The 22,259-nt window shown below is 37.4% G+C and overlaps 8 protein-coding genes across 9 annotated transcripts in view; 4 read left to right on the plus strand and 4 right to left on the minus strand.

Annotated features, from left to right (window-relative positions):
- Positions 1-266, minus strand: part of LOC116294906 (serine/threonine-protein kinase VRK1-like) — a 6,278-nt gene extending 6,012 nt beyond the window's left edge. Inside the window, exon 1 of the mRNA XM_089024157.1 lies at positions 1-266. This exon is cut by the window's left edge and continues 86 nt beyond it. Coding sequence (XP_088880283.1) covers positions 1-128 — 128 coding nt within the window. The 5' untranslated portion in view covers positions 129-266.
- A 95-nt stretch (positions 267-361) lies between these two features.
- LOC116287062 (barrier-to-autointegration factor A) lies at positions 362-1,096 on the plus strand. 2 transcript variants are annotated; one of them, XM_089024158.1, is made up of 2 exons: positions 362-456; positions 592-1,096. In XM_089024158.1, the coding sequence occupies exon 2, from the start codon at positions 609-611 to the stop codon at positions 879-881; it is 273 nt and encodes a 90-aa protein (XP_088880284.1). In that variant the 5' UTR covers positions 362-456; positions 592-608; the 3' UTR covers positions 882-1,096. The 2 variants fall into 2 exon arrangements, with proteins under 2 accessions (XP_088880284.1, XP_031549536.2); XM_031693676.2 differs by having other exon boundaries at positions 375-456; positions 597-1,096.
- Positions 1,097-1,700: 604 nt separating this feature from the next.
- LOC116294911 (breast cancer metastasis-suppressor 1-like protein-A) lies at positions 1,701-8,294 on the minus strand. The gene is made up of 14 exons (XM_089024330.1): positions 8,056-8,294; positions 7,886-7,973; positions 7,589-7,644; positions 7,005-7,076; positions 6,789-6,808; positions 6,596-6,655; positions 6,112-6,208; positions 5,529-5,627; positions 5,003-5,067; positions 4,798-4,843; positions 4,609-4,681; positions 4,486-4,539; positions 3,710-3,740; positions 1,701-3,284 (listed from the first exon to the last, which is right to left on the minus strand). Exons 1-14 carry the CDS (start codon positions 8,189-8,191, stop codon positions 3,189-3,191), a joined length of 993 nt encoding a protein of 330 aa, XP_088880456.1. The 5' UTR covers positions 8,192-8,294; the 3' UTR covers positions 1,701-3,188.
- A 277-nt stretch (positions 8,295-8,571) lies between these two features.
- LOC148904904 (zinc phosphodiesterase ELAC protein 1-like) lies at positions 8,572-10,713 on the plus strand. Its single transcript, XM_089024329.1, has 3 exons — positions 8,572-9,062; positions 9,398-9,898; positions 10,395-10,713. Exons 1-3 carry the CDS (start codon positions 8,666-8,668, stop codon positions 10,604-10,606), a joined length of 1,110 nt encoding a protein of 369 aa, XP_088880455.1. The 5' UTR covers positions 8,572-8,665; the 3' UTR covers positions 10,607-10,713.
- LOC116296943 (uncharacterized) lies at positions 10,348-13,225 on the minus strand. Its single transcript, XM_031705064.2, has one exon. It carries the CDS (start codon positions 13,093-13,095, stop codon positions 11,983-11,985), a length of 1,113 nt encoding a protein of 370 aa, XP_031560924.2. The 5' UTR covers positions 13,096-13,225; the 3' UTR covers positions 10,348-11,982.
- Positions 13,226-13,430: 205 nt separating this feature from the next.
- On the plus strand, positions 13,431-16,084 carry LOC116296941 (uncharacterized). The gene has a single exon (XM_031705062.2). The coding sequence runs from the start codon at positions 13,533-13,535 to the stop codon at positions 14,733-14,735; it is 1,203 nt and encodes a 400-aa protein (XP_031560922.2). The 5' UTR covers positions 13,431-13,532; the 3' UTR covers positions 14,736-16,084.
- A 694-nt stretch (positions 16,085-16,778) lies between these two features.
- LOC116296942 (octopamine receptor beta-2R) lies at positions 16,779-18,700 on the plus strand. Its single transcript, XM_031705063.2, has one exon. It carries the CDS (start codon positions 17,010-17,012, stop codon positions 18,141-18,143), a length of 1,134 nt encoding a protein of 377 aa, XP_031560923.2. The 5' UTR covers positions 16,779-17,009; the 3' UTR covers positions 18,144-18,700.
- Positions 18,701-18,836: 136 nt separating this feature from the next.
- Positions 18,837-21,661, minus strand: LOC116296944 (large ribosomal subunit protein uL11m). Its single transcript, XM_031705065.2, has 4 exons — positions 21,534-21,661; positions 20,866-20,961; positions 20,136-20,229; positions 18,837-19,599 (listed from the first exon to the last, which is right to left on the minus strand). The coding sequence occupies exons 1-4, from the start codon at positions 21,624-21,626 to the stop codon at positions 19,418-19,420; spliced, it is 465 nt and encodes a 154-aa protein (XP_031560925.1). The 5' UTR covers positions 21,627-21,661; the 3' UTR covers positions 18,837-19,417.
- Positions 21,662-22,259: the final 598 nt, after the last annotated feature.

Here is a 22,259-nt window from a genome sequence, read left to right on the forward strand (position 1 = left end):
GAAGGTACTTCTACCATGCCTTTAGGACGCCGTGGTTTCATAGAAGCAGCCGACTTGGGTCTTTTGGAATCTGCTTCTCCTTTGGACTTTGCCTGACTAGTCGCTTTGCGCTTTCCTCTTGAACTCATTTGAAAACTCTTTCACTCCACGGATTAAAACTCTTACTCTATGGCTTATGAATAAAAACTAAGGATTTGTAATTCAGTGTCTTGTATACTGATAATTTTATCGATCATTTATAGCCTTTCAGCTTTTCGTTCTGCTTCCGAAAGTAAAACCAGTAATCGATTGATTTCATTAATGTATTTTCCCGCCATTTCCTATGACCATATTTGGTATAACTTACCATATATGGTAAAATTGCAAGATTCGAGTTCTCTACTAACTGATATTTCTGAGAAAGGAGAAGATCCATCTTGTATTTTTGTCACTTAAAAGCATTTTTCTGGCGATCAAGTAAGTATCTCTTATACACCAGGAATTTTAAAGCTATTTAGAATTATTAACGCTTTATTTCGCTGGTATTTTTCGTCGAAATCGAAGAAAGATCCCTCGTGTTAGAGCCATTCATTTCATTTTCTCTTTTCAAAGTTTAGCATCATCAAGAAATGAGTTCCACATCGCAAAAACACAAGAATTTCGTTAGTGAGCCTATGGGCGAGAAGCCAGTGACAGAGCTAGCAGGGATCGGAGAAGTACTTGGAGGCAAGCTTAAAGACAAGGGCTTTGATTGTGCATATGTAGTACTTGGACAGTTCTTGCTGTTGAAGAAAGATGAAGAGATGTTCAAGGAATGGCTGAAAGATTTGGTGAACGCAAATAAGAAGCAAAGCTCAGATTGTTATACTTGCTTAAAGGAATGGTGTGATGCTTTCCTGTAAAAGTCAAAACAGTGGGAATTTAGTATCATATAGTAGCAAAAAATTAGCTTACGCCAAGCTTATAAAATCTTTGACATTTTTATCTAGTTCACGAGTTCAAGTGTAAAAACATCCCTCCTCAAATCTATTGAAGTGGCATCTCTGGGAAAAATAATACTGAATTGCAAAGTGTATTCACATTATGGTTTCAATAAATAAACTGAGTTGTCATGCCATTTCAGTGCTTTAAATTTCTGTGTGTTACTTAATTATCTACTTCCTGTCCTTTATAATTAAAACTTTCACTTTCATTTTATTTGCCCTGTAGAGAGGAAACCACTATGCTGTGAGCAGAGGTTGTTTTTCATCCCCTCCATGGGGCTGCTAGCAGGGAAGGAAACTACCTCAAGCTAGCTAAACAACCAGAACCTGGTTGTACAAAGGGTGCATAGCACTATCCGACAGATAAATCTTGTTCACTAGTTAAATATTGGGTAACAGCGTCACTTTACCAAAGGATTTAGATGTTGAATAGTGCCATCCACTCTTCATACAACAGGACCAAGGTGTCCATCCACTCCTCCTCTCTATCCCTACACGGTGCATAGATGGACAAAACAAGGGGGCAAACTGGTTTGTAAGCAGCTCAAATGCTGCAGTCTGGATAGGCTTTTGAATATACAATTTGCTCATAGTAAACCCCTTTGGGCATGGCCAACTAGGATAGTTATCACTGATTTCATCTGTCTGGCAAACAGGTCGAAGATTAAGAGAAAAAATTAACTTGACCAAACAATCAGTACATCGGTGGTTTGATACTCATCAATCAGCTAAACTTCATTTTGTGAATTAAGTTTTTTAATGCTTTTTTCATGTGCTCAATTTTTACACCAGTTGATTCCCCCCCTTCATAAAATCAGCACAAGTTAAAAGCTGTATGAATGGATATTGAATGTGGTGGAAGTTCGTATCAAATATTTATGCTAAAAAGGTAAAGGTAAAGTACCTATATTTAACGTCGGTAGTTCCTTCAGTTGAAATTCAACTGCTATCAATGGAAGCCGACGGTGCGCACTTTACCCCCTCTCACCATCAATGCTCTGTTTTAAGAGTATTTAAAGCTGAAGCTACACGGATTAGAGAGAAGTCGAAACAGACGTGGAGATCGTAAGGATCGAACCATGGACCTCAAGCTCTGAAGGTCGCACCAACTGAGCTACGCCTGCTCCTATAAATATATGCTGAATTTGTTCACCTACAAAAGCTTCATTTTTTCAAATTGAAAATCTCTTCAAGATGTGGCTGATCACTTCACTCTATCCATTTATTACTAATTTTATCTATGTGGTTAACAAGTTTATTTTTTATAACGCTGCAATTTTATTACAAATGTTTTAAATAAAGTCACAAGGACAATATAGAAATCATTTACTAAGGATGAGATATAAACATTAGTTGTTGAGATATGACTACATAAGTCATCAAACACTATCAAAAGCTAGCAAAGTGCAAACACAGGTCATTTATATATTGCTGTTATCTCAAGAGTGTTTTATGTACTGTTTAACAAATTAAGCAGGAGTGTTTCATCAGGTTTTAAAATATGAGGTGTAGCAAAGTGGTTTTTGACCTGATAAAACATGATCTGTGGGTTTATTGGACAGCTTCGAAAAACTCAGGAATATCTCACAAACCTTTGGTTGAATTTGGGTTATCAAATATGCCGCAAATATATACTTTACAGCAAGTCCCAAGAGACTCCCACAAGTTGGAAACACTAGTCTACCAGATTTTGTGGGTCATCTGTGATTGTACATTAGACTGACCTTCATAAGGCTCTAAGTCTTCATCTTCCTCATTAGAATTCTTTATGTAAAGAATATTAATGAAGCATGAGGAATTTATCGGTTTTAAAAGTCCATGCACAAGGCATGTATGTTCCTTCCAATTGAATCAAAGGCTTATGAATTATATATTCACGAGTTTTTTGAACCTGTATTCAAACACTGAGGTATTGACATGATCTTCTACCCATGTAATTATGGTAGTCATGAAGTTGAAGCTAAGGTTACAGCAATGCCAGTTACAAGAAATGTATAGTTAGTGGGTTAGGTATCAACAAGGAAGATTTCAAACTAGGCAGAGAATCAAAACTGAAACTCTGACTTTAGGATATATTTCTGTTTTGGAAAGTAATATACTGACACAAAGTCTGGGATTCATTTACACAGATATTTACATTTTAAAAATTTTCAGAGCTTCCTGTACTTGAAATGTTACATTTTCAGTTAAGAAGAATTCACCAGGATGTTTAGATGGAAGGGAAAGTTATGCTACTAACTGTTTCCTAATTTTAAATTTTCCTTTTTGTAACTGCCCTATGTACAAATTGGTTTTGTATCCATCATTTCTGCGAACCAATATCTGAAGAAAAACAAAAATGAAATTCATAAAAATAATGAAAACATCTATAGTAACAGCAAATGAAGGAGGGTTTGAATGGGGTGGCTGTTACCAAAAAAATCAAATCAGGGCTTAAAATAACTGTCATAAGTCACCAGTCATGATGACCAGCTAAATTAGTTTGCTCACACCTTGTTTCTTGCTTAACGTTACTGGTCAAAATGATGGGCAAGGCAAAGATTTGACCGAACAAGTTACAGTTATTCTGGGTGGACATTGTTTGATGTTCAGCCGCTATTATTTTAATTTTTTTTATTTGACATTTCTTATTTATTCTTAAAACTCCATGGTGGTATGGGATGAGGGGTGAGTAACAATCCAACCCTCCCTTGATTTAGCCTTTTTGACATTTCGTTCAATTAATCTTTATTGTCAAGCATACTCACCTCGCCAGTGTTTATTCCAGTCACCATTGCACTGTATTAACAAGTTTTAAACGAAAATCAGTCAGTGGTCATTAAATGAGCAAGTAATAATTGAGCATAATAAGTATAATTTATACACACGACCGACCTCTTTAGTTTGGGTAGCATGTTTTCTTATCTAATACCATATGATACTCTCTAAAGTATTATATTTGCTGCTAATAAATCCTTCAATATATATAACTTTGGGCATTTGTTGAGTAAGCCAAAAAACAAAGACTTCCTCTACTCATTCAACAACTCCAAATCTTTCGCCTGCCCTCTGCTGCAGACACCACTTGTTTGTTCAATAAAATCTCATCCTTCTGTCATGTAGACTGATTCTATAAGTCATAGTTTTCACTCATTTTCGGGTCGTCACTCACGAAAGAGCAAAAACATAGACTTATTTGGAATCTGAGTCTATCTAACATGGAATATCAAAAGACTGTGAGACATTGATTTAACAGATCAAAAACAGTTTTCCTTGTTTGATACTCTGATTTAAAAACTTGGGATGTTGAGAGAACAGGAGAGGAGCGTAGGAAACCACGACCCGTAGCGGAGAGTTTTGATCAGAGTATCAAAAGTGGAAAACTGTTTTTTGATCTGTTTCATAAAATAACAAATATGCCAAATATCGTATTATCCTGATGTATTTGTAAAGGATGACGCACGATACCCTCATCAAACGTTTTTTCCACCAATCGCAGCGCACTTACTATCCCAATTATTTCATAATTCATTATTAATGATACCTGTAATTAGTGCCGTCTTTTCCTTCAATAACAATTTGACTTCCTTTGTGGAACCTGATAATACAAAAAACTATTAAATATCTGGAGTTATATAAGAGAAAAATATTTTCAAATGAAACTCACCATTCGCCTTCATAATAAAGTTTTCCATCTTCATATCTTGCACTAAATGGAATCTTTTCAGTATGGTATGAACCTTCAGTAACAAATAAAGCACTTTAGTATATAGTATGTGCCAATATGTAAGATTCATGCTAAAATAACAATATAAATATGGGGAAAAAATCAAAGACAACATAGAAAGACAATTACCCCGGGATGTCATTTGAGCTTTCCTTCTTGCAAGAGCTCCTTTTGCCTGGAAATGGAAAGGTTGAGGATAACAATATTAATGATTAAAAATATTGGGGGTATTCCTTTCATTGGGGGGAGTGGAGGGGGATCAGGGAGGGGAATCGGGGAGGGGGAGTGGGGAGGTACAGATACTTTCTGGTTCTGAAAATTGATAATTCAATACCTTTCTTATTGCTGCCCAGTCTTCTAATATATCCATTTCCTTTAACATATATACAATATATGGACCTACAATAATGATATGTACAAGCATTAATGGCTAAGTTTGAATTGCAATTATGTTACCTGAGGGGCATGCTCTCTTACACTATAATTAACTTGCTAGAGTGGTTTTTGCATGAGCAGGAAAACAATAAAGCTTTTAAGTGTGACATCACTTGTAAGGAAGCAGGACTTCCAAGTCCAAAACAATAAGAAGTTCTATAAAGATTTTCCTTAAATTTTTTCCACGACATGAGCTCAAACACTTTCTTCAAAGTTAAAGTCACAATTTAACAGCTATATAGGATAAATTCATATCTATACTGTAGCCATACCATATCTTACAATAAATACTGAGGGGGGGGGGAATTGGAAGCAATTTTAATATTAGTATTGTAAGTTTTGCACTCACATGAAAACTGCTTTGCCTTTTATCGTGGTTTTATAACAACAGACAATTATCAGTAATATCTGTTACTGTATCATACCTGATATAGTGACTGGTTTGCGGCGCTTTTCTGGAAATAAAACACCATCAGCTGCTTTTCTGTGCTTCTTGTGCATCGATTGTGACTCAAGCCAGACATCTAGACAGAACAAAATACATAAACACAAAACATCAAATTAGAGTACAGATTTACCTATTTCTATACTGAATTTTTAAGTGTGATGTCATTTGTATGGGAAAAAAATGAATTTAGGGTCCAAAATGAAAAGCAGTTTCAAAAACAATTTTTTATTTTTATTTCTTTATGACTTGTTAGGATTTGTTGTCCAAAGTTTTGATTGTTTTAAGTAAAGGTCTTAACCTTTACTTAAAACAATCATTTTGAAAATGATAAATTTAAAAATCATTTTGAGAAGTTAGATAAATAAAAAAAAATTTTTTTAATGAAAAAAATGAAAATTTGAAAATGATAAATTTAAAAATCATTTTGAGAAGTTAGACATGAAAATACCTCACAACTTAAAATGTTTATACAAATAAACCATTTCTGAAACATTTGCAAAGCATCACACCAAAGTTTAAAGTATAAATCTCACCTTTGTTGGAAATTAAAGCATGTTTACCTGCTGATATATCAATATTGTGTTTGTCTTCTTCAAGTTTTCGGATTTTTTCCTCAAAATCTGCTTTCATTCCTTCCATCAGAGCTAATTTCTCACTCTTTAAAAAAATAATGGTTAATAATTTAAAGATCTATTTTATCTGGTTCAAATAATAAATTTTCATTTTATTTAATTAGCGAGGAGGGCTAAGGATAACAGCACAACAAACAGACAATGTCTGCCTCAACACTGTAGTCCATTCCTCTTGACTGGCCGTGTGTTGAGTTAGGCTGCGTTCATAATGTATGGCAGGGGGGAGGGGGGGCAGGTGAAATTTAGTGGAGATTTCACCTGCCCCCCCCCCCCCCTCCTCTGCCATACATTATATATACATTACACAGCTTTAGCAGCCAATGAACAGACAACGTCTGGCTCAACACCTTGGTTCAGTCCTCTTGACTATAGTCACATTGTTGATTGAGCAGCCAATAAACATTGTTCATACCTCAAAATGTTGAACTGCTGATTGTTCTTCGGCATCATATTTGTGCTTTACATTCACAAGCTGCATAGAAAACACCAAATCAGTCAGTGGGATAAAGCACTTTATAATCTGTGCATTTACAATATATAGACCACTTGCACTAATTCCCAATCTGGGGAGTCAAGAATTTGACTTTTATTTAGTGGATACTTACTCTACACTGCTTGAGAATATCTGTTAAATAAAAAAGAAAATGATTCAAATTAGTAATTGAAAAAATATATATAGTTGGCTTGGGCCTCCTGTGGAAAACTTTGTACCACAAGAATCCCAAGATAGTAATTGAATGGATTAAGTCAACTGAAGTGGAAAGCCATTAATTTTTTTATTTTTCTAATGCTTTTATACCAAGAGCATGAAGACTACTTACCAGCTACTTCTAGTCTTATCTCACACATTTCTTTCAATTCTGCTAATGGTCCATTGTATTCAGTTGCTAGACCTTTATACACAAAATATATACAGGATAAGAAATTTCTGAAAAATGATCGTTCCTCATAGTAATTGGGATAGCAGAACTTCAATGGAAACAAATTTCCATCCCTCTCAAAGTGGGCATAATGTTATACCCCCTATTCCAAGAAATATTGTTTCAGTTCCCTCCCAGGATTGATGTTATGATCTCCATCAGAATCAAGTGAGACATTAGCAGTATGGGGGAGTTTGGAATTTGTTAGTAAAAAATGTTTTGTGAAAAAATTGTTATCAGTTGAATTGGCCAAATCCACTTGGGCGTAATGTTTTTCCCATTTCAGACCACTTGTCATTCTTTTGAAAATAAAATTCTTTGTTTGAGTTATATCCACATTTATGTGTCTTCTGATGTGCAACTGTTAAACAAAGAAATTATACTCTAGGGAATGACACATGGTCTGAAATGGGAAAACAGTGGATTAGGTCTTTTACAAAATGTGACAACATGAAGAAGAAGCTATAAAATTTTCAGAAACTCACCTGAAGCAACTTCATCAAGTTTTTTCTCTACTTGGCTGATGCGTTCACAATAAAGCCTGAAAGAAAATTTTATTCAGTGCATGCATTCTTATTGGCTAATGTATAATAAGTCTATAAGCGAAGGCACAATGCAATGTTAGAGAAAAATAAATCAGAATATGATTGCTTCATCTTTTGCTCACATTTTAATGAGATTTCTCAATTGCTGGGTTTTTTTTCATGCTAAAAATTAGACCTCTAGTGTTGATTCTTTGGTGTATTTGAAAATGAAAAGTATAAAATAATGTTACAACTTACTGCTCCTTTAACTCCCCGAACTGTCTTTCCAAGTCTGCCATATCATCCAGGCACTCAGCTCTCCGTCTTTCATTTTCAGTCTCATCAACTACAATCAAAACACAAAGAAACCATTTATATCGTCCTCAAAAATGCGCAAAAAAGTAGCAGTTTTGTGAAGTTTTACTCACTCGAGTCAGACGAAGAGTCTTCAGAGGCAGAAGACATGGTGTCGTCTTCTTCATCTTCTTCGCTGCCATTTTCCTCTTCGTTTGGGCTTCTTTCCACCTCTTCGTCCCCACTTTCTTCTCCATCCATTATAGGCATCTCAAAGGCTTGAATTCAAGAAGAATTACGGCAAAATTTCGAGGGATTCTTAGTAAGAAATTTTCTAAAGTTCAACACTTTTTTCAATCCGAGCGGTTAAACTGCAGGCGCGTTCATTTGTTTACTACCATCTAAGCATGCGCAACCTTTGACACAGGAAACCCAACCGGAAGTAGTGGAAAACGTTTAATATCGGGATAAAATCTCTAGCTTTGTGAAGCTAAAACTATTAAAAGGCGCTGTTATTAAAAACGCTAATCAGTAAAAAGTTTTTTAAGAGTATAAGATTTCTGTAGATATACTTTGCGCGAAATTTGTTTTCAAATCTTTTGATTTCTTGGGCTTCCTGTGTTTTCACCATTTTGTTGCTTCATCACTCAATGTTATGGTTTTCTTCGCTGTCCTGCAAGAAAATATCGGCTTACAAGAATAATGACTTGAAATTGCGAAGGACACTAAGATAAAGCAACATATATGAGATTATTTCGAGGTTGTTTCAAAATGATGGAATTACATTTTATTGGAACTGGATCGTGTTATCCTTCTCTTCACAGAGGAGCTAGTTGCACTGTTCTACGACATGAAAATAGCTGTTGGATGTTTGACTGTGGTGAAGGCACCCAAACCAAGCTTATGAAGAGCTCCATCAAACCAGGACGTATCAGTAAAATATTCATCACTCATCTTCATGGTGATCACGTGTTTGGGCTACCGGGGTTCCTGTGTACAACAGGACAAAATTGTCCTGAGAATAAAGCACCAATAGAGGTTTATGGGCCCGTTGGACTTCGTAAATTTATAAGAACATCTTTAGAAATTTCTCAATCAAGGCTGGGATATAAGTATCTTGTTCATGAGCTTCAATTGTCAGGTAATTTATAACCAATCAGAGAAGGGTCTAAAAGGGTCACTGTATGGGGGAGGGGAGAGGGGTCAAGAATAAAGGGGTTACACCCTCTTCCCAGTATCACTCTTCCCTTTCTTCTCTTCTATCATACGAATTCTTCCCTAGCATCACAACTCAGGGACAGACTTAGCCAAAAATATAAGGGGTGTGAACTTGTAAGTAACAGCTCATTTTACTGTAAATCCATTTCTTTGATCAAACAAAACTATATATGCTTGAAGGGGGTGCTACAGCCCACCTTTGCCCCTCCCTGGATCTGCCCCTGCAACTACAATACAATATCTTTATTTTATTAATAGAGTCCCTAAAGTGTGAGTTTGGAGGGGAACTTCCTAACAACGTACACCATGCCGACAACTGCTTACACCCAGATGAACTCCCAGGAGAAACAATCCTCGAAGGAAAGAACAAAATGTGGGAAGTTTGCAGGGAAGGCAACCTCAGCATTCAAGCTGGTCCTCTCAAACATAGAACTGTTTGTTTTGGATATGTCATTAAAGAAGATGAAATACCTGGTAGATTAGATCCAGTCTTGTTGAGGAAGAAAGGAATTCCTCCTGGACCATTATATGCAAAAATAAAGCAAGGTGAATCCATTATGGCACCTAACGGAACTCTAGTTACCCCAGATGAGGTGATAGGTCCATCGAGGCCAGGACGGAAGATTGTTATTCTGGGAGATACAAGTGATTCAATGAAAATTGCAAGTGCTGCCATGAACTGTGATTGTTTGGTGCATGAAGCAACACAGGAGGATGAGCTGGAGGAAAAGGCTATTGAGTTTGGACACTCCACACCAAGTAAGCAATTATTTAGGGGAGATGTTTCAAAGAAGACCACCTTTTTATCCATTGTTTCAATTAGGTTTGCCTCATGTGAATAAGTTCAACGTTTAACTTGAGCCTTAGCTGATCTATGTCAGGGCATTAGGTTTCATAGAGGGAGAAAAACCAAGAACCTGCAGAAAAAAAACCCTTTAATTATAAGTGAGAGACCCAACACAATATATTCCCATGTTCTGCTGCTTGAGTCCAGGAATCAAATCTGAGACAAGCCTGCATAGCAGGCCTGGATTCTGGGGGATGAGGGCCCCTCGCCAGGGCACCAGACCTTAGAAATCCAGGGTCTCCTGTACATGTTCAGTGAACAGAGACCTTGGAGGTCAGGGACAATTGCATTTTTGCTACACTTGCCCTCGGTTTCCAACTTTGACAGTTTTACAGATTATTTGTACAAGACAACTATTACATAGACAGGTACCATCTTTGTTAAATTTTTTATTTATTCTGTTTACAGGAATGGCAGGCCAGTTTGCAAAGAACATACAAGCAAACAAACTCATCCTTACACATTTTAGTCAAAGATACAAGAATCCATCAGATGAAGATGAGAATTCAGATTCACCAACTCTGACAAAATTGCTAGATCAAGGAAAGATAGCATTTCAAAGTGATAATATTATAGCTGCTGAAGATTTTACTGTTGTAAATATCCCATTCAGGAATTGAAAAACAGTATGCAAAGGAATGAATTCATGCCTTGAGAGTAAATGAAGCTCCACATAACTATGAATTTATAATGTCAAAAACCAGAAATAAACCATCATCCCTGAAAAGCAAGGCATTTTGTTGCATCCCAATGAACGACCATGTCCCAGAACCCAACCCCTATTTACTGTCAGCCTTTTGGAACAAATATTAATGTGGTCCCATGCATTTTTGGCTGTATCAAACCTTTGTTCCCAACCTTCCCCTTACCATTAATGTAACTAATACTTGTACTATTTTTACAATAGCCAACAATGCATTACCATATACACCTATTCTAATGCGTTGCCACGGCGACGTCAACCAGAAGTGTAAATAACTTCACTTTAGGGACTGGGCATCTTCAAAGTCTGTCTTTCCTGTGGATGAGTTGACTTTACTGACAATAATTTAAATGAAATCTCCAATGAACAGAACCCTAAAGAAAAGTTATTCACACTTCTGGTTGATATCTTATATGTTCTCGTTCTACCTAGAGTCAAAACAACTTGGAATGGTTTAAGATCAACAGCTTATGTTGCTGCTAAGGCATGGAATTCTTTGCCTGACAATATTAGATCACTGACCAAATTTGGGCCATTTAAAAAGGCAGTCAGGAGCTTATCTTCTTTTGATATATCATCTCTACTTTCAGTTTCTATTGTTACAATTATGTGATAAATCAGTTATATTTACCATATTGTATCATCTATTATCAAACTCATTAATAATTCATGAGGAAAACACAATAGAAATCACGACCAAGAAGAGTTCTGTAAATCAGATACAGAATCGTGTTCATTTGCATAAACTTTAACTTGGATTTTCTTGGGCAGATTCACTTTAATTTTGAAAATTTTAGTGAAACACAAAGGAACTAACCTAGACGTTTGATAAGCAATCTACAGTATTCGTGTCCGTGTTGTATCCGATATTTGTATATCGGATACAACACGGCCACTCATACTGTATATATTACATACAATATTTAATATTAGCATTTATTTTTTAAATAAATAATTTATAATATTTAATATTAGCATTTATTTATCTATTTATTTTCTTTCTTGTTATATTTTCACCTCTTTTTTTCTCGGATCATTAGCAGCTATGCTAGAGGCCTACCTGTAGCAAGTCTCATTTTAAAGCCGAGGGTAGATAAAGTTTATCTATCTATCTATCTATCTATCTATCTATTTATGTCGCTGTCATTGATTTTGCAAATCTGAAAGTCCCTTATATCTTGGCCAAACTCTTGACAGTCTAGAAGGCCATTAATATAACTAATGCTTGTACTATTATTAGGACAGCCAGCAATGTATCATGGTACGCACATAATACCTTGGCCACACCCCTGTCTAGAGGGCCATTAATATAACTAATGCTTGTACTATTAGTACAATAGCCAGCAATGTATCACCATATTCAGTTCCTGATAAATAAATCATGTCTTCGGTCATGTCTTCGGGTGTATCTTCTCCTTGGCAATTCTTTTGTGTGTGTCTGAACATCAGATACCTGCAAAAACTGCTATCGAGCATCTCTCTTCTTTTCTTAGTAATGTACAATGTATCACCAACTACTGCCCCAAACCATACTCCTGCACCCATTGCGACTAAAGCACATGGTGGACTCATTGCTAATAGACCCAACACACCAACCATACCTCCTAAACCTGAACCAATCTGACGGTAAGGTTTGCTTTCAGGAAATGACGTATCCCATGGGTTTATAATTCCAAAGAAGAAGAGAACGTATTCAACAAAGTGCTGCATAAAGCTGACAAGGTTTACAATACTGTGCTGGTAATGTGTCTTGACTATTTTTAAAGTAATGCCCATGATGTGTGGTAAGAAGGAACTCAGCAAATCTTCATCTGGTTTTATCAAGGTGCTCACGATAATAAGAAAGTTTCTCACATTCAGGAACAAATCTTGAAGTAGCTTTCCCCTCTCAGTCCTTCCTTGGTAATCAGCACTGGTTCTAAGAAAAGCACTTTGAAATAACTCGATTAAAGCAGTGTAGCCTTCAAAATCTCCAGGAGAATACCTTCCGTTGATAACAACACTGTTATCAGCACACATTTTAGTGAAATATCTTTCCATTCTTCTACGATGGAATTGACAAATATATGATGATTCTCTAGTGTTGTTTGTGAGATCTCTGCTCTTTGTACACTCTGGCCATTTACACCGATGTAAGACATGGTTCCTACCGACGGATCCTGCATTGAATCGTTCAACGTGTATATTTTCAAAGCCATTCATCAAGGGTCTACGTTGGAGTCTGACTTTGATCTTTTTCCCTGTAATTTGTCCATTTGAAAAATTCCTAGAATAAAACGTTTTTGTTTCTACGATAAACAACGGAGTTGGTAACAGCCTGCCACTGAACTCTGTATTCAATTCTTCCTGCCATCGTTGGATCTTGGGTCCGAATTTCCTCTTAGTTGAGTAGTAAGCCATCCCCATAAACTTGGCTAGCCCCTTAGAGCCTAGCTACGCATGCTAAAAGTTGGCCTCCTCGCTGTACTTCTGTGTTTTGCCAAAATACATTAATATCCCCGGACTCAGTTCGGGGAAATCCCGGATATGACGTCATCGTATTTCCCAAGATAGACCCAAGACCTGTAAAAAGTGCCTGTTATAGCCATAACGTCTAAAAGTTCATATTATATACACTTTGTATGGTATAAGGATACCAATTATTGCAAAAGTATGCATTTTCATTTTATTTAAAATCTCTACTTCGACTCCCTCGGTCAACTGACAAACAAAGAGACTGGATATATCTATAAACTGGAAAAACCTGTTTGAAGGGGGTTTCCCAGCAAGCCTATGCGACTAAATCACCAGTTCCAAGAACTTCATCATTATATCACATATCTCAATCGCTTAACTGCAGAACCATGTCTTTTGAGAAAAAATCGACGTTTTCTTCACCTTTAAAACACAGCACGAGGAAGGGAGGTGCAGTCGAACAATGGGAAACAGAATTGCTCAAAGCATTCCATGGTCAAATAGAACGAAAACTGGTTGTCGAAGATCAAGCTTTCACCAACTTGGATCCCAGAAACATGACCAGTGAGCTTAAAAGCACCCAGAAAATGATCCTTCGAACAGCCCAACAGGCTTCCAAAGATGAAAGTATCATTCTAACAAGGTTTGATCCAAATTTCATGTCTCCTCGCGAGATACGCTGCAGGTCGCCTGGATGTAAACAGACGAAGAAACGACAACCATCTTTAACAGAACCCTCAAAGGAAGACTTGTACCTTTGCCCAAGACATAGGAAGTTACTGGAAGACTATGTGACGAAGATTTGCGCTGAGAAGGGAATAGATGTAGGCACGAAGTATCTTGCTGGAGATTTCGAAGGATACATCTCAATGATAGGAATGTTGGAAAGTGCTTACTTCCTGTTTGTGAAGCGACCAAGAGGCACTGAAAACATTCTCAAGGGAAAGCCAGAGATCCTCAAAGAGATTTTCATTAACTTAAGAAATTTCTTGATGATCACAAATGCCCTTTTGAATCCTGGCTGGGAAAACCTGTTCACAGTGTTACCTAGAGTGATGGAAATATTCAGGGATATCTTGAAACTTTTGAGCACTGATGGTGAAAATATTGTTCAGCGGTTGACCGAGTTGGTTGGTCTTTTGCGTTCCGTGATGCAAGATATCCTCTTCACATTTGGAATTGTTTATTCGTGGGTATACTTGACCGTCATAAATGCTAACCCCGGTGCTAAGATAGGAGCAGGTATCGGAGGCTTCATAGGAATGGCTGGCCTCTTCGTTGCCAGTCCTCCTGTGGCCCTGCTGGCAATGGCTGGCGGAAGTATATTTGGTGGCCTTACCGGAAGTGGGATATATAATCTACAGGAGCAAAGAAGACAGGAACAAGAAGCTGAGGAAAGCCATCGCAGATACCAGGAATTTGTTATTATGCAAAGAAACCAAGAAAATCAGAATGAAGTCCAAGCGGGAAATAACCCACAAGTAATGGCTGAGCCCGATGGTGGTGATGTTCTATTTCACATTACTGGCAGTGAACGGGGAGATTTGTGCTTGATCATTCTACTCGCCGCCAGGTTATATTTTGGCATTTAAAACTATCCCTTTTTATTGATAGCTAAACTTTCATTTGTTTAAGGCTGGTAATGTTTCACATATCATATACTTTCATCAATAAAATAATGGGCATGCCCAAGGGATTTGAAGGAGAGGGATGGCTTTTCCAATATGAAAGTTGGCTACCTTGTATACTTGAATTGCTTAAAAGTTCATAGATAGTTGAACTACTAAATCCAGCCCCCACCCACCGCTCCCTAAAATCTATCTTTTAGACTTCAATGATATAATGTAAAATTTGTATTTTTGTAATGCAAATGAAATGTAGCATTTATAAGAAGCCTGTAAATGTCAGTGGAACAGAAAGATTGCATAATTAATGACAATCTCACTGAATTAATTATAGTTTGCTATAAATATATAAATGACAACTCCTAAAATAAAAATGTACTACTTTGAATAAAAAGATCATTGAGTAAAGTAAACCTCCAAAAAAACTGAAGCCCTGGGCTTATATTTGATAAACATACTTTTTTGGATGGACTTATTTTGTTTCACAGAGGGTTTGTTTTTGGGAGAGTTTGTTTAGGCAGGAATTGGTTTGGTAAATATTCTTCGTTTGCAATGGACGTCATAGCTGCCATGTTGGAAGAATTTGACAAAAGATTTTTTAATGAATTATTTTGTTATATCTTCCAACATGGTGGACATCCCTTTTGTTATTGTGCTCTCTTGGGATTGATTGCAAACCAAGAATAGTTGTAGAAAACGCTACTGTTGATTTGGTCACAAGAGCGTATGCAGGATTTATCATGAGAGAGATCACTCGCCACTAATATAGTCTCAATAAATCGATCCCTCTCTCCCCCAATCTCGTACCCAGAGCCCAAGCTTCTCCTGGCCATTCACTGAGAGTAACGAGTAACTAGCATCCAGGTCACATTCAAATATTTGTCCACATGAATATTAAGTAAATGTCCGTATTTTTGGGATGGATTAAGTAAAAACTCAAAAATATCCAACTTTTATTGAGTCTGATGTAAAGTGGTGACTTAGGTGTGGCTCCATTTCTTGCTTGGGAAGCAGAATTGAAGTTAATTTTTTTATGTTCACACTTGAAAAAAAAAATTGGCAGCAACTAAGGAAAACGTCTTTGAAAAATCTTGCAACTTCTGGGCCCAGTTGTTCAAAGCTCGATTAGTGCTAATCCTGGGTTAACTCTTAATAAGACCTATAGTGTTAATCCTGGATTAGCGCTAATCCAGCTTTGAACAACCCGGCCCTGGTATTTAACGCAGAAGTAACAAGACTTCACACTGAGGTGCTCCATTCTCTTCAATATATACTGAAAAATCTTATGATACTAAATAAACAAACGGTAATGAATACTTTTTGTCTCGTTAAAATCATAATATAGTACAGCAGATTTCGTACCGGTGCGCACGTGCCGTGACATGATCGTGACGGTAGGACACAAGTATTATCATAGGATTATGAACCGCAAATGTAAACACGCATGTACATTTATGACTACTGATAACTCGGAAAGTGCCCTCTTTCTCGGTTCCATTCCTGGACCCGGTATCACATTCGAGGGTTTTTTCTGGGTTCTCAGGATTTCCGCCCTCCACAATGACTGCAGTTGCATCTTTGAGTTAAACGTGCCCTGACTCTGATCAGCCAATAAGCCTGAAGCGTGATGACGTTTAACCCCCGTCTCTAGACCATAATAGTTTTTTAAATTCTTTCATATTAAAATTTTTGATTCCTTAGAGAATACAGGAACAATAGTCATAATTAAAGAACAAAAGCAATGTGAAAAGGATTATGGTCTAGAGACGGGGGTAAAACGTCATCTCGCTTCAGTCTTATTAAGAAGTTGTTTTAGGGTGTTGATAAAATTTGAAGGTCGAAGGCTTAACATTATATTCCAAGGCCTTGGATATAAATTAAAAAGTGCAGTCATGTATTCTTTTTTAATGTTACGTGAAGCGAGCAATGCGAGCACTACATAAGTCGCCACCACCCTTTGTCATGCCTTTTATTCTCATATCTATAAACACCCCTCACTAGAATAGAATGCTGACAACACAGCATAGATATCTATGCTCTCTAGATGCTGACCACTTCCTTTGCTGTACGGAAGACTGCGATCGTTTCATTTTCGCTCTCTTGAACTCTTTATTCTGCAAGATATTTTAGTTTCCACTGACATGACTCGTGCTCATTGGAGTGTGATTTTGTACTCGTTTTTGTCTGAGGTTGAAGGTCACAACGTCACCGGAAGCCATATTTCAGCTCATTGCACAAGACATGTCTAGAAAACGACATCATCAACACTTTCTAGTTGAGGAGGCAAGCTCTAGACGTAAGGAGTTGAAAATGGAGCTCTCAAACAACACTACAGTTTCACTGAGTTCAAAGGATGGTGCTGAAAGTATGCCTGCAGTTGGTGTTGGCTTAGCAGCAACAGTAGAAATACTCCTAATAATAGCCGGAACTATTGGTAATTCTCTCGTCATCACTGCTATCATCCGAAACAAAAAATTACAAACTGCCACCAATTTCTTCATCGCTGCTTTAGCGATCGCTGATCTTTTAGTCAGTATTATTCTTGTTCCTATGCGAGCTTCTCAGCATATCAGTCTGGCTTCTGGGAAAACGGCACAGATTTCTCCTGCTGCTGTTCAAGTTGCTGGCTTCCTCGGAAGGGTGAACATTGTCGCTTCGATTTCTTGTCTTTGTGCCTTGAGTATAGATCGTTGTGTAGCCCTTACATATCCAGTCAGATACATCACCTCATTCAAGCATGCTAAAGGAAAGGTCTTGATCATCATCGCAGTTGTATGGGCTGCTGCGATCTTTATAACCAGTGTACCCAAATTCCCTGGAGTGAGCGATAAACCTTTCTTGATTTTCTTCGTCGTTTTTGTGTTGACAGCAACAGTCGTGATAGGAGTAGCATACTATAAGATTTTCAAAATAGCCAAGGCGGCGAGCCAGCGTAGAAACAAAACAGCGAACAACGTTATTCGTTTCTCCATCTCGACAGCGATGGACCCACGGCTGAAAGAAGCTGCTGACGTTCAAAGCAAGAAAGAAGACGACCAAGCACAGAAACAAGAACACAAGGCAGCTAAAACCATCGGTATGGTCATCGCAGCTTTCATCATTTTGGTCTATCCGCGTATTATATTGATTCTCTACCACTTTGCAGTGCCTTCGTCAGTTTCGAGTCGTCATGCGAGGTTTTGGATTCGCATTCTCCTTTACAGTAATTCTTCCATAAATCCTGTTCTTTATGCTTGGAGACATAAAGACTTCAGAAGAGAATTCATTAAAATTCTTCGCTCATTGGTAGCTTTTTTCTCCTGTCAAGGGCACCGAGAAAACTGGAAAACAAAGCCCCGAAGTGCTTCCAAGGCAACCATGTCCACAAGTATTTAGTGGCGGGAATAAAAAAGACTCATTCAGCTTAAAATTAAGACTTTTAAAGGATAAAAACCTCATTGAAGGTTAAATTCATTCTGCATACCTTTATACTTCCGCATTTAGTGACTTTTAACTTTGTAATTCTATTCCTCAAGAAATGATACCGGAACTTTATATTTAATAACGAGGAAATTGGGTTTCTTTTACAGCAGAAAAATTATGTCATCATGATATGATAGCTCGGCTCAGTTTCAAAAATGAGTGTTGTGTATACATTTATTTCGGTCCTCGTTGACTATTATACCGTGAAATCAAACTTGAGTTTTGAACCGTGTAAATTGAATTAAAATTTAGATGTGCATTCTCTTATATTGTAAAATACTTCCAGTGAAAACTGTAATAAAGTAAAAAAGTGTTCTGAACAGAGAAAATAAAGTTAAAAAATCTTGTTAATTTAAAGCAAATAGTGACTATCTTCTTGACCGCTGATCAAACACGGATGTTCAAATATCAAATATTTTCATTGTTTTTTCATTTGGTATGTGAAACAATAAAATACATGTGTAATGTGGTATGACAACTACACTCTTATCTTATTCAAAACATTTATCCTTGCACATCAGAAATATTAAGAGGATATTTTAAATAGGAAAGGAAAGGAAAGGAAAAAGTAATACTCTATTATTCTGCAACAAAAATAAGAAGCCCTTTGTTTAAATGATTTGGAACTGATGCTTCTTTTATTGAGTGATCATTTTGTCTTTGTTGCTGATAAATAAGGTGCTGCTCTGAAACACGTTTTTGAAACCGTAATAGTCTTCCTGCATTAACACATCCACCACGATTTCCTTCTCAGTACTCCCTTTTTGACCACCTATTTCTTTTTCTTTCCTTCTGACATTAATTTTCTTCGTATAAAAATCATACATATGAAGATAAGTACTGTTTGTTTATGGTGTCTATTTATGGCATTTTTGACTGTCCCCTCCCCCCTCCAAAAAAAACACATCCAAACACACACATGACTGACCTGTCAGAAGTGAACAATGAGTTCAGTACACATTAATGTCTTTAGAAAATAAATCTGCCAGCTCTATTTGTTTCCTTCAGTTCAGTCTCCATTAGGGGTGTCAATCATATAACGCCCCTTCTCTTCAACCACACTTCTAACAAATGAGTGGAAATCCTTTGTAAAATACTCCTAACTTGACTGGCAACTGCGAACATTTTGCCAATGTTTTATAAAGTCAGTTATCAAATCATCAAGCACTGTACATTTATACAACACCTTAAACATTTTCACTATTTTTTGAGTTACTAATAATAATGTCTATTCCCATACTCTTAGCCGAGCCCATGATAGTCTTGCAAACACTTTCAAGAGGTACATTCCTGAAGTTTTTGTCTTCTTTCTTTATCTTTGCAATCTCGTAAATCTGTTGGACTGTTACGCTTCCAACTACTTCTCTTCCTATGAAGCAACACAGGTGATTTTACAATAATATACAACAAACATACATTTCTGTTCATCTAGTTGTCTATCTTTCAACAGGGCTAAAAATAATAGCCAGTCAATGAATTCACATTATAAAACGTAAAACCTGTAAACAGGGCTTTAAAAAATGGCCTGCTTATGGAAAATGTCCAGCCGGAATTCAATGCCTAGCCTGCAGAGCAGGCATTCTTGTGATGGGTTTGAGGAAAACTCAGGGTTTTGGGGTTCCTGTTTCGATTACGTGCCCGTGAGTAACATGGGACCTAGCAAAAAAGGTGAAAAAGCCCCCTTTGCTTCTTTTTTGCTTGGTTTCAATTTTCGCTCATTCTAAATTTCCAAAGCTCCCCCAAAACCCTGGTTTTTCCCCAAACCCACAAGAATGCCTGCTTTGCAGGCTAGGAATGCCTTGCCGGTCACTTTGACCAGTAATGTGGAGCCAGAAACAAGGTTTGACCAAGATAAAATTAATTTGGCTGATCATCATTACTGGCGACTGATTTTCAATGGGTTACCTGGTTTTTGAGCTCCTTTTTCTATTCCTGCTGCAGATTTCAGGAAATATGATACTGTTGGGGACATGGTTTCAAATGTAAATGTCCGATCTCCCTGCAACATATAGAAAACATTCATCAAGCCATTTGAGCCCTCCTCACCCCCTCTAGGTGTGACCTGGACAAAAGCCAGGACTTCATGGCTTAAGACAAGTGCCCTGAGTGATACACTGAGTGATACACTTGTTTTCTTGTGAACATACAGAGGGTAACAGTGCACTCACTTTTCCTTTCCCTTTAGTTCACTAGCTTTCTATGCAGATTCCTCAGGGTTGACAAGTATCGCCAGATGTAGGTGTAGGAGTTTAGGTGTTCACATTCATTGACACAAATTCCCTCATGGACCTTTGCTGCCTCTCAACACCATTGACATCAATATATTCCCAAGTCATGCCTGAGCATGGGTGATGGGGAGTTGGTGGATAGAGTTTCATATTGATGTTACAATTTTAATACCAGTTCATAATCAATAGGCATTGGGCATATATCTTCATTATATGGTTTCATAGTCAATAGAAATGGTAACATGATACAACAAACATGATGATAGCCTGCAAAACTGCTCTCCTTTCCAAAATCCATCCACACCAGAGGGCCATTTTCGCAGGCTAACATGATGGCTATCACACTGTCCATATAACAAAAATCAGTAGAAGCAAAACAAAGCCAAAATGACAGTCATTCGGCTCACCTTATAATTAATAATTGTAGGTATAGGAACACCTTGCTTGATATGTTTGGTTTTGTCATTGAATTCTTTACAGAACTGTGCAATATTGATTCCTCTCTAAATCAAATAAGAACAAAATAAACTGACAAACCCTGATGGAGATAAATTCTCCTATCGAGGTACAAGTTACCATAGTTAGTAGACTAACTACACAGATACACTATGAAAGTTCTTGGTTTAATTCTCATGAAGGACAGATCCATCTGTTATACTTCCGAGTAGGAGGTGGGAGAACACATTGGACCTCTTTTTAAGGGGAGAGGGTATAGGTAAAATATTGTAACAAATATTAGTCTACTATATTTCCAAATACTGCCCCTCTTTCCCACTTGCAAGGGTGCTTTAGTTTAGTGGTTTTTGAAAAAGAAAAACAATTTTGAGAGGTCAAAAAAATTTAATAAATGCATTAAAATATCAGAATAAATATCAATGCTTGCTTTTTAAACACTAAGTAAAGAAATATTTGTCTTGAAAGAATGAATTTGCGTTCTCTACTATAGTAGAGACTAGTAGTAGCTTGATCTAAGTCTTGATCTCATGTCTTTACACGTGAGTCTTCGAGTAAATTCGTATGTTTATTTTAAAGAAATACCAATAAAAGTAGCATCCAAGATATTCAATTTAGTTACCTGTCCTAGTGCAGGGCCCAGTGGAGGAGAAGGAGTCGCTTTACCAGCAGAAATATAAGTTCGTAGTTTTCCACTGACTTGCTTGGCCGCCATCTTGGTTTGGACTGAGCCCGTAGTTTGTATGGACAGTGGTTAATAAAGTGGCTCGACACCTCTGACGCCCGTATGATGCACAATATTAGAATTCATTTTCTCCTTCCCAAGTTCATCTACTCAAAAAATCTTATCTGCTAAGTAGAGTGTTTTTTGTGCTTTCATTTTTGTTGATTGAAAATTAAAATAACCGGAGACCATACTCCCAGACCCGAATGCTGAAGCGTCGTATGGCAGCGCAAAGCTTTTACGGCTACGCCAGAGATTTCGACCCCGACACCGCTATCCTATCCCGGGGGGACTTACAGACTGATCAGGAAGCTCAGCAAAAGCCTAAGGGAGAGGTTAGTCGGCCCCTAGACCGTAGATGATTAACCCCTTGCTATGACCAGCAAACCCAAAATTTCACTTGTGCCGCCACTGGGTTAGCATCCATGGCCACTCCAAACGTGTGGGACGCGTTTCGGAAAATTGCGCGACTTATGATTGCGCGCGTGCGCAACTTTATGGCAAGTCGTGATCAAAATTCAGTTATTTTTTTCGATTCTTATCCTTGAAGACATGAGGATTTTTACAGCCCGGCATTGAAAGGATAAGAAAATAAAAAGAGAAAAAAATGGAATACACTAGCGT

This window comes from Actinia tenebrosa, unplaced genomic scaffold, assembly GCF_029948245.1.
Source record: "Actinia tenebrosa isolate PJP-AT-01 unplaced genomic scaffold, QUT_ActTen_1.0 PGA_scaffold8__29_contigs__length_14323225, whole genome shotgun sequence".
Lineage (NCBI taxonomy): Eukaryota > Metazoa > Cnidaria > Anthozoa > Actiniaria > Actiniidae > Actinia > Actinia tenebrosa.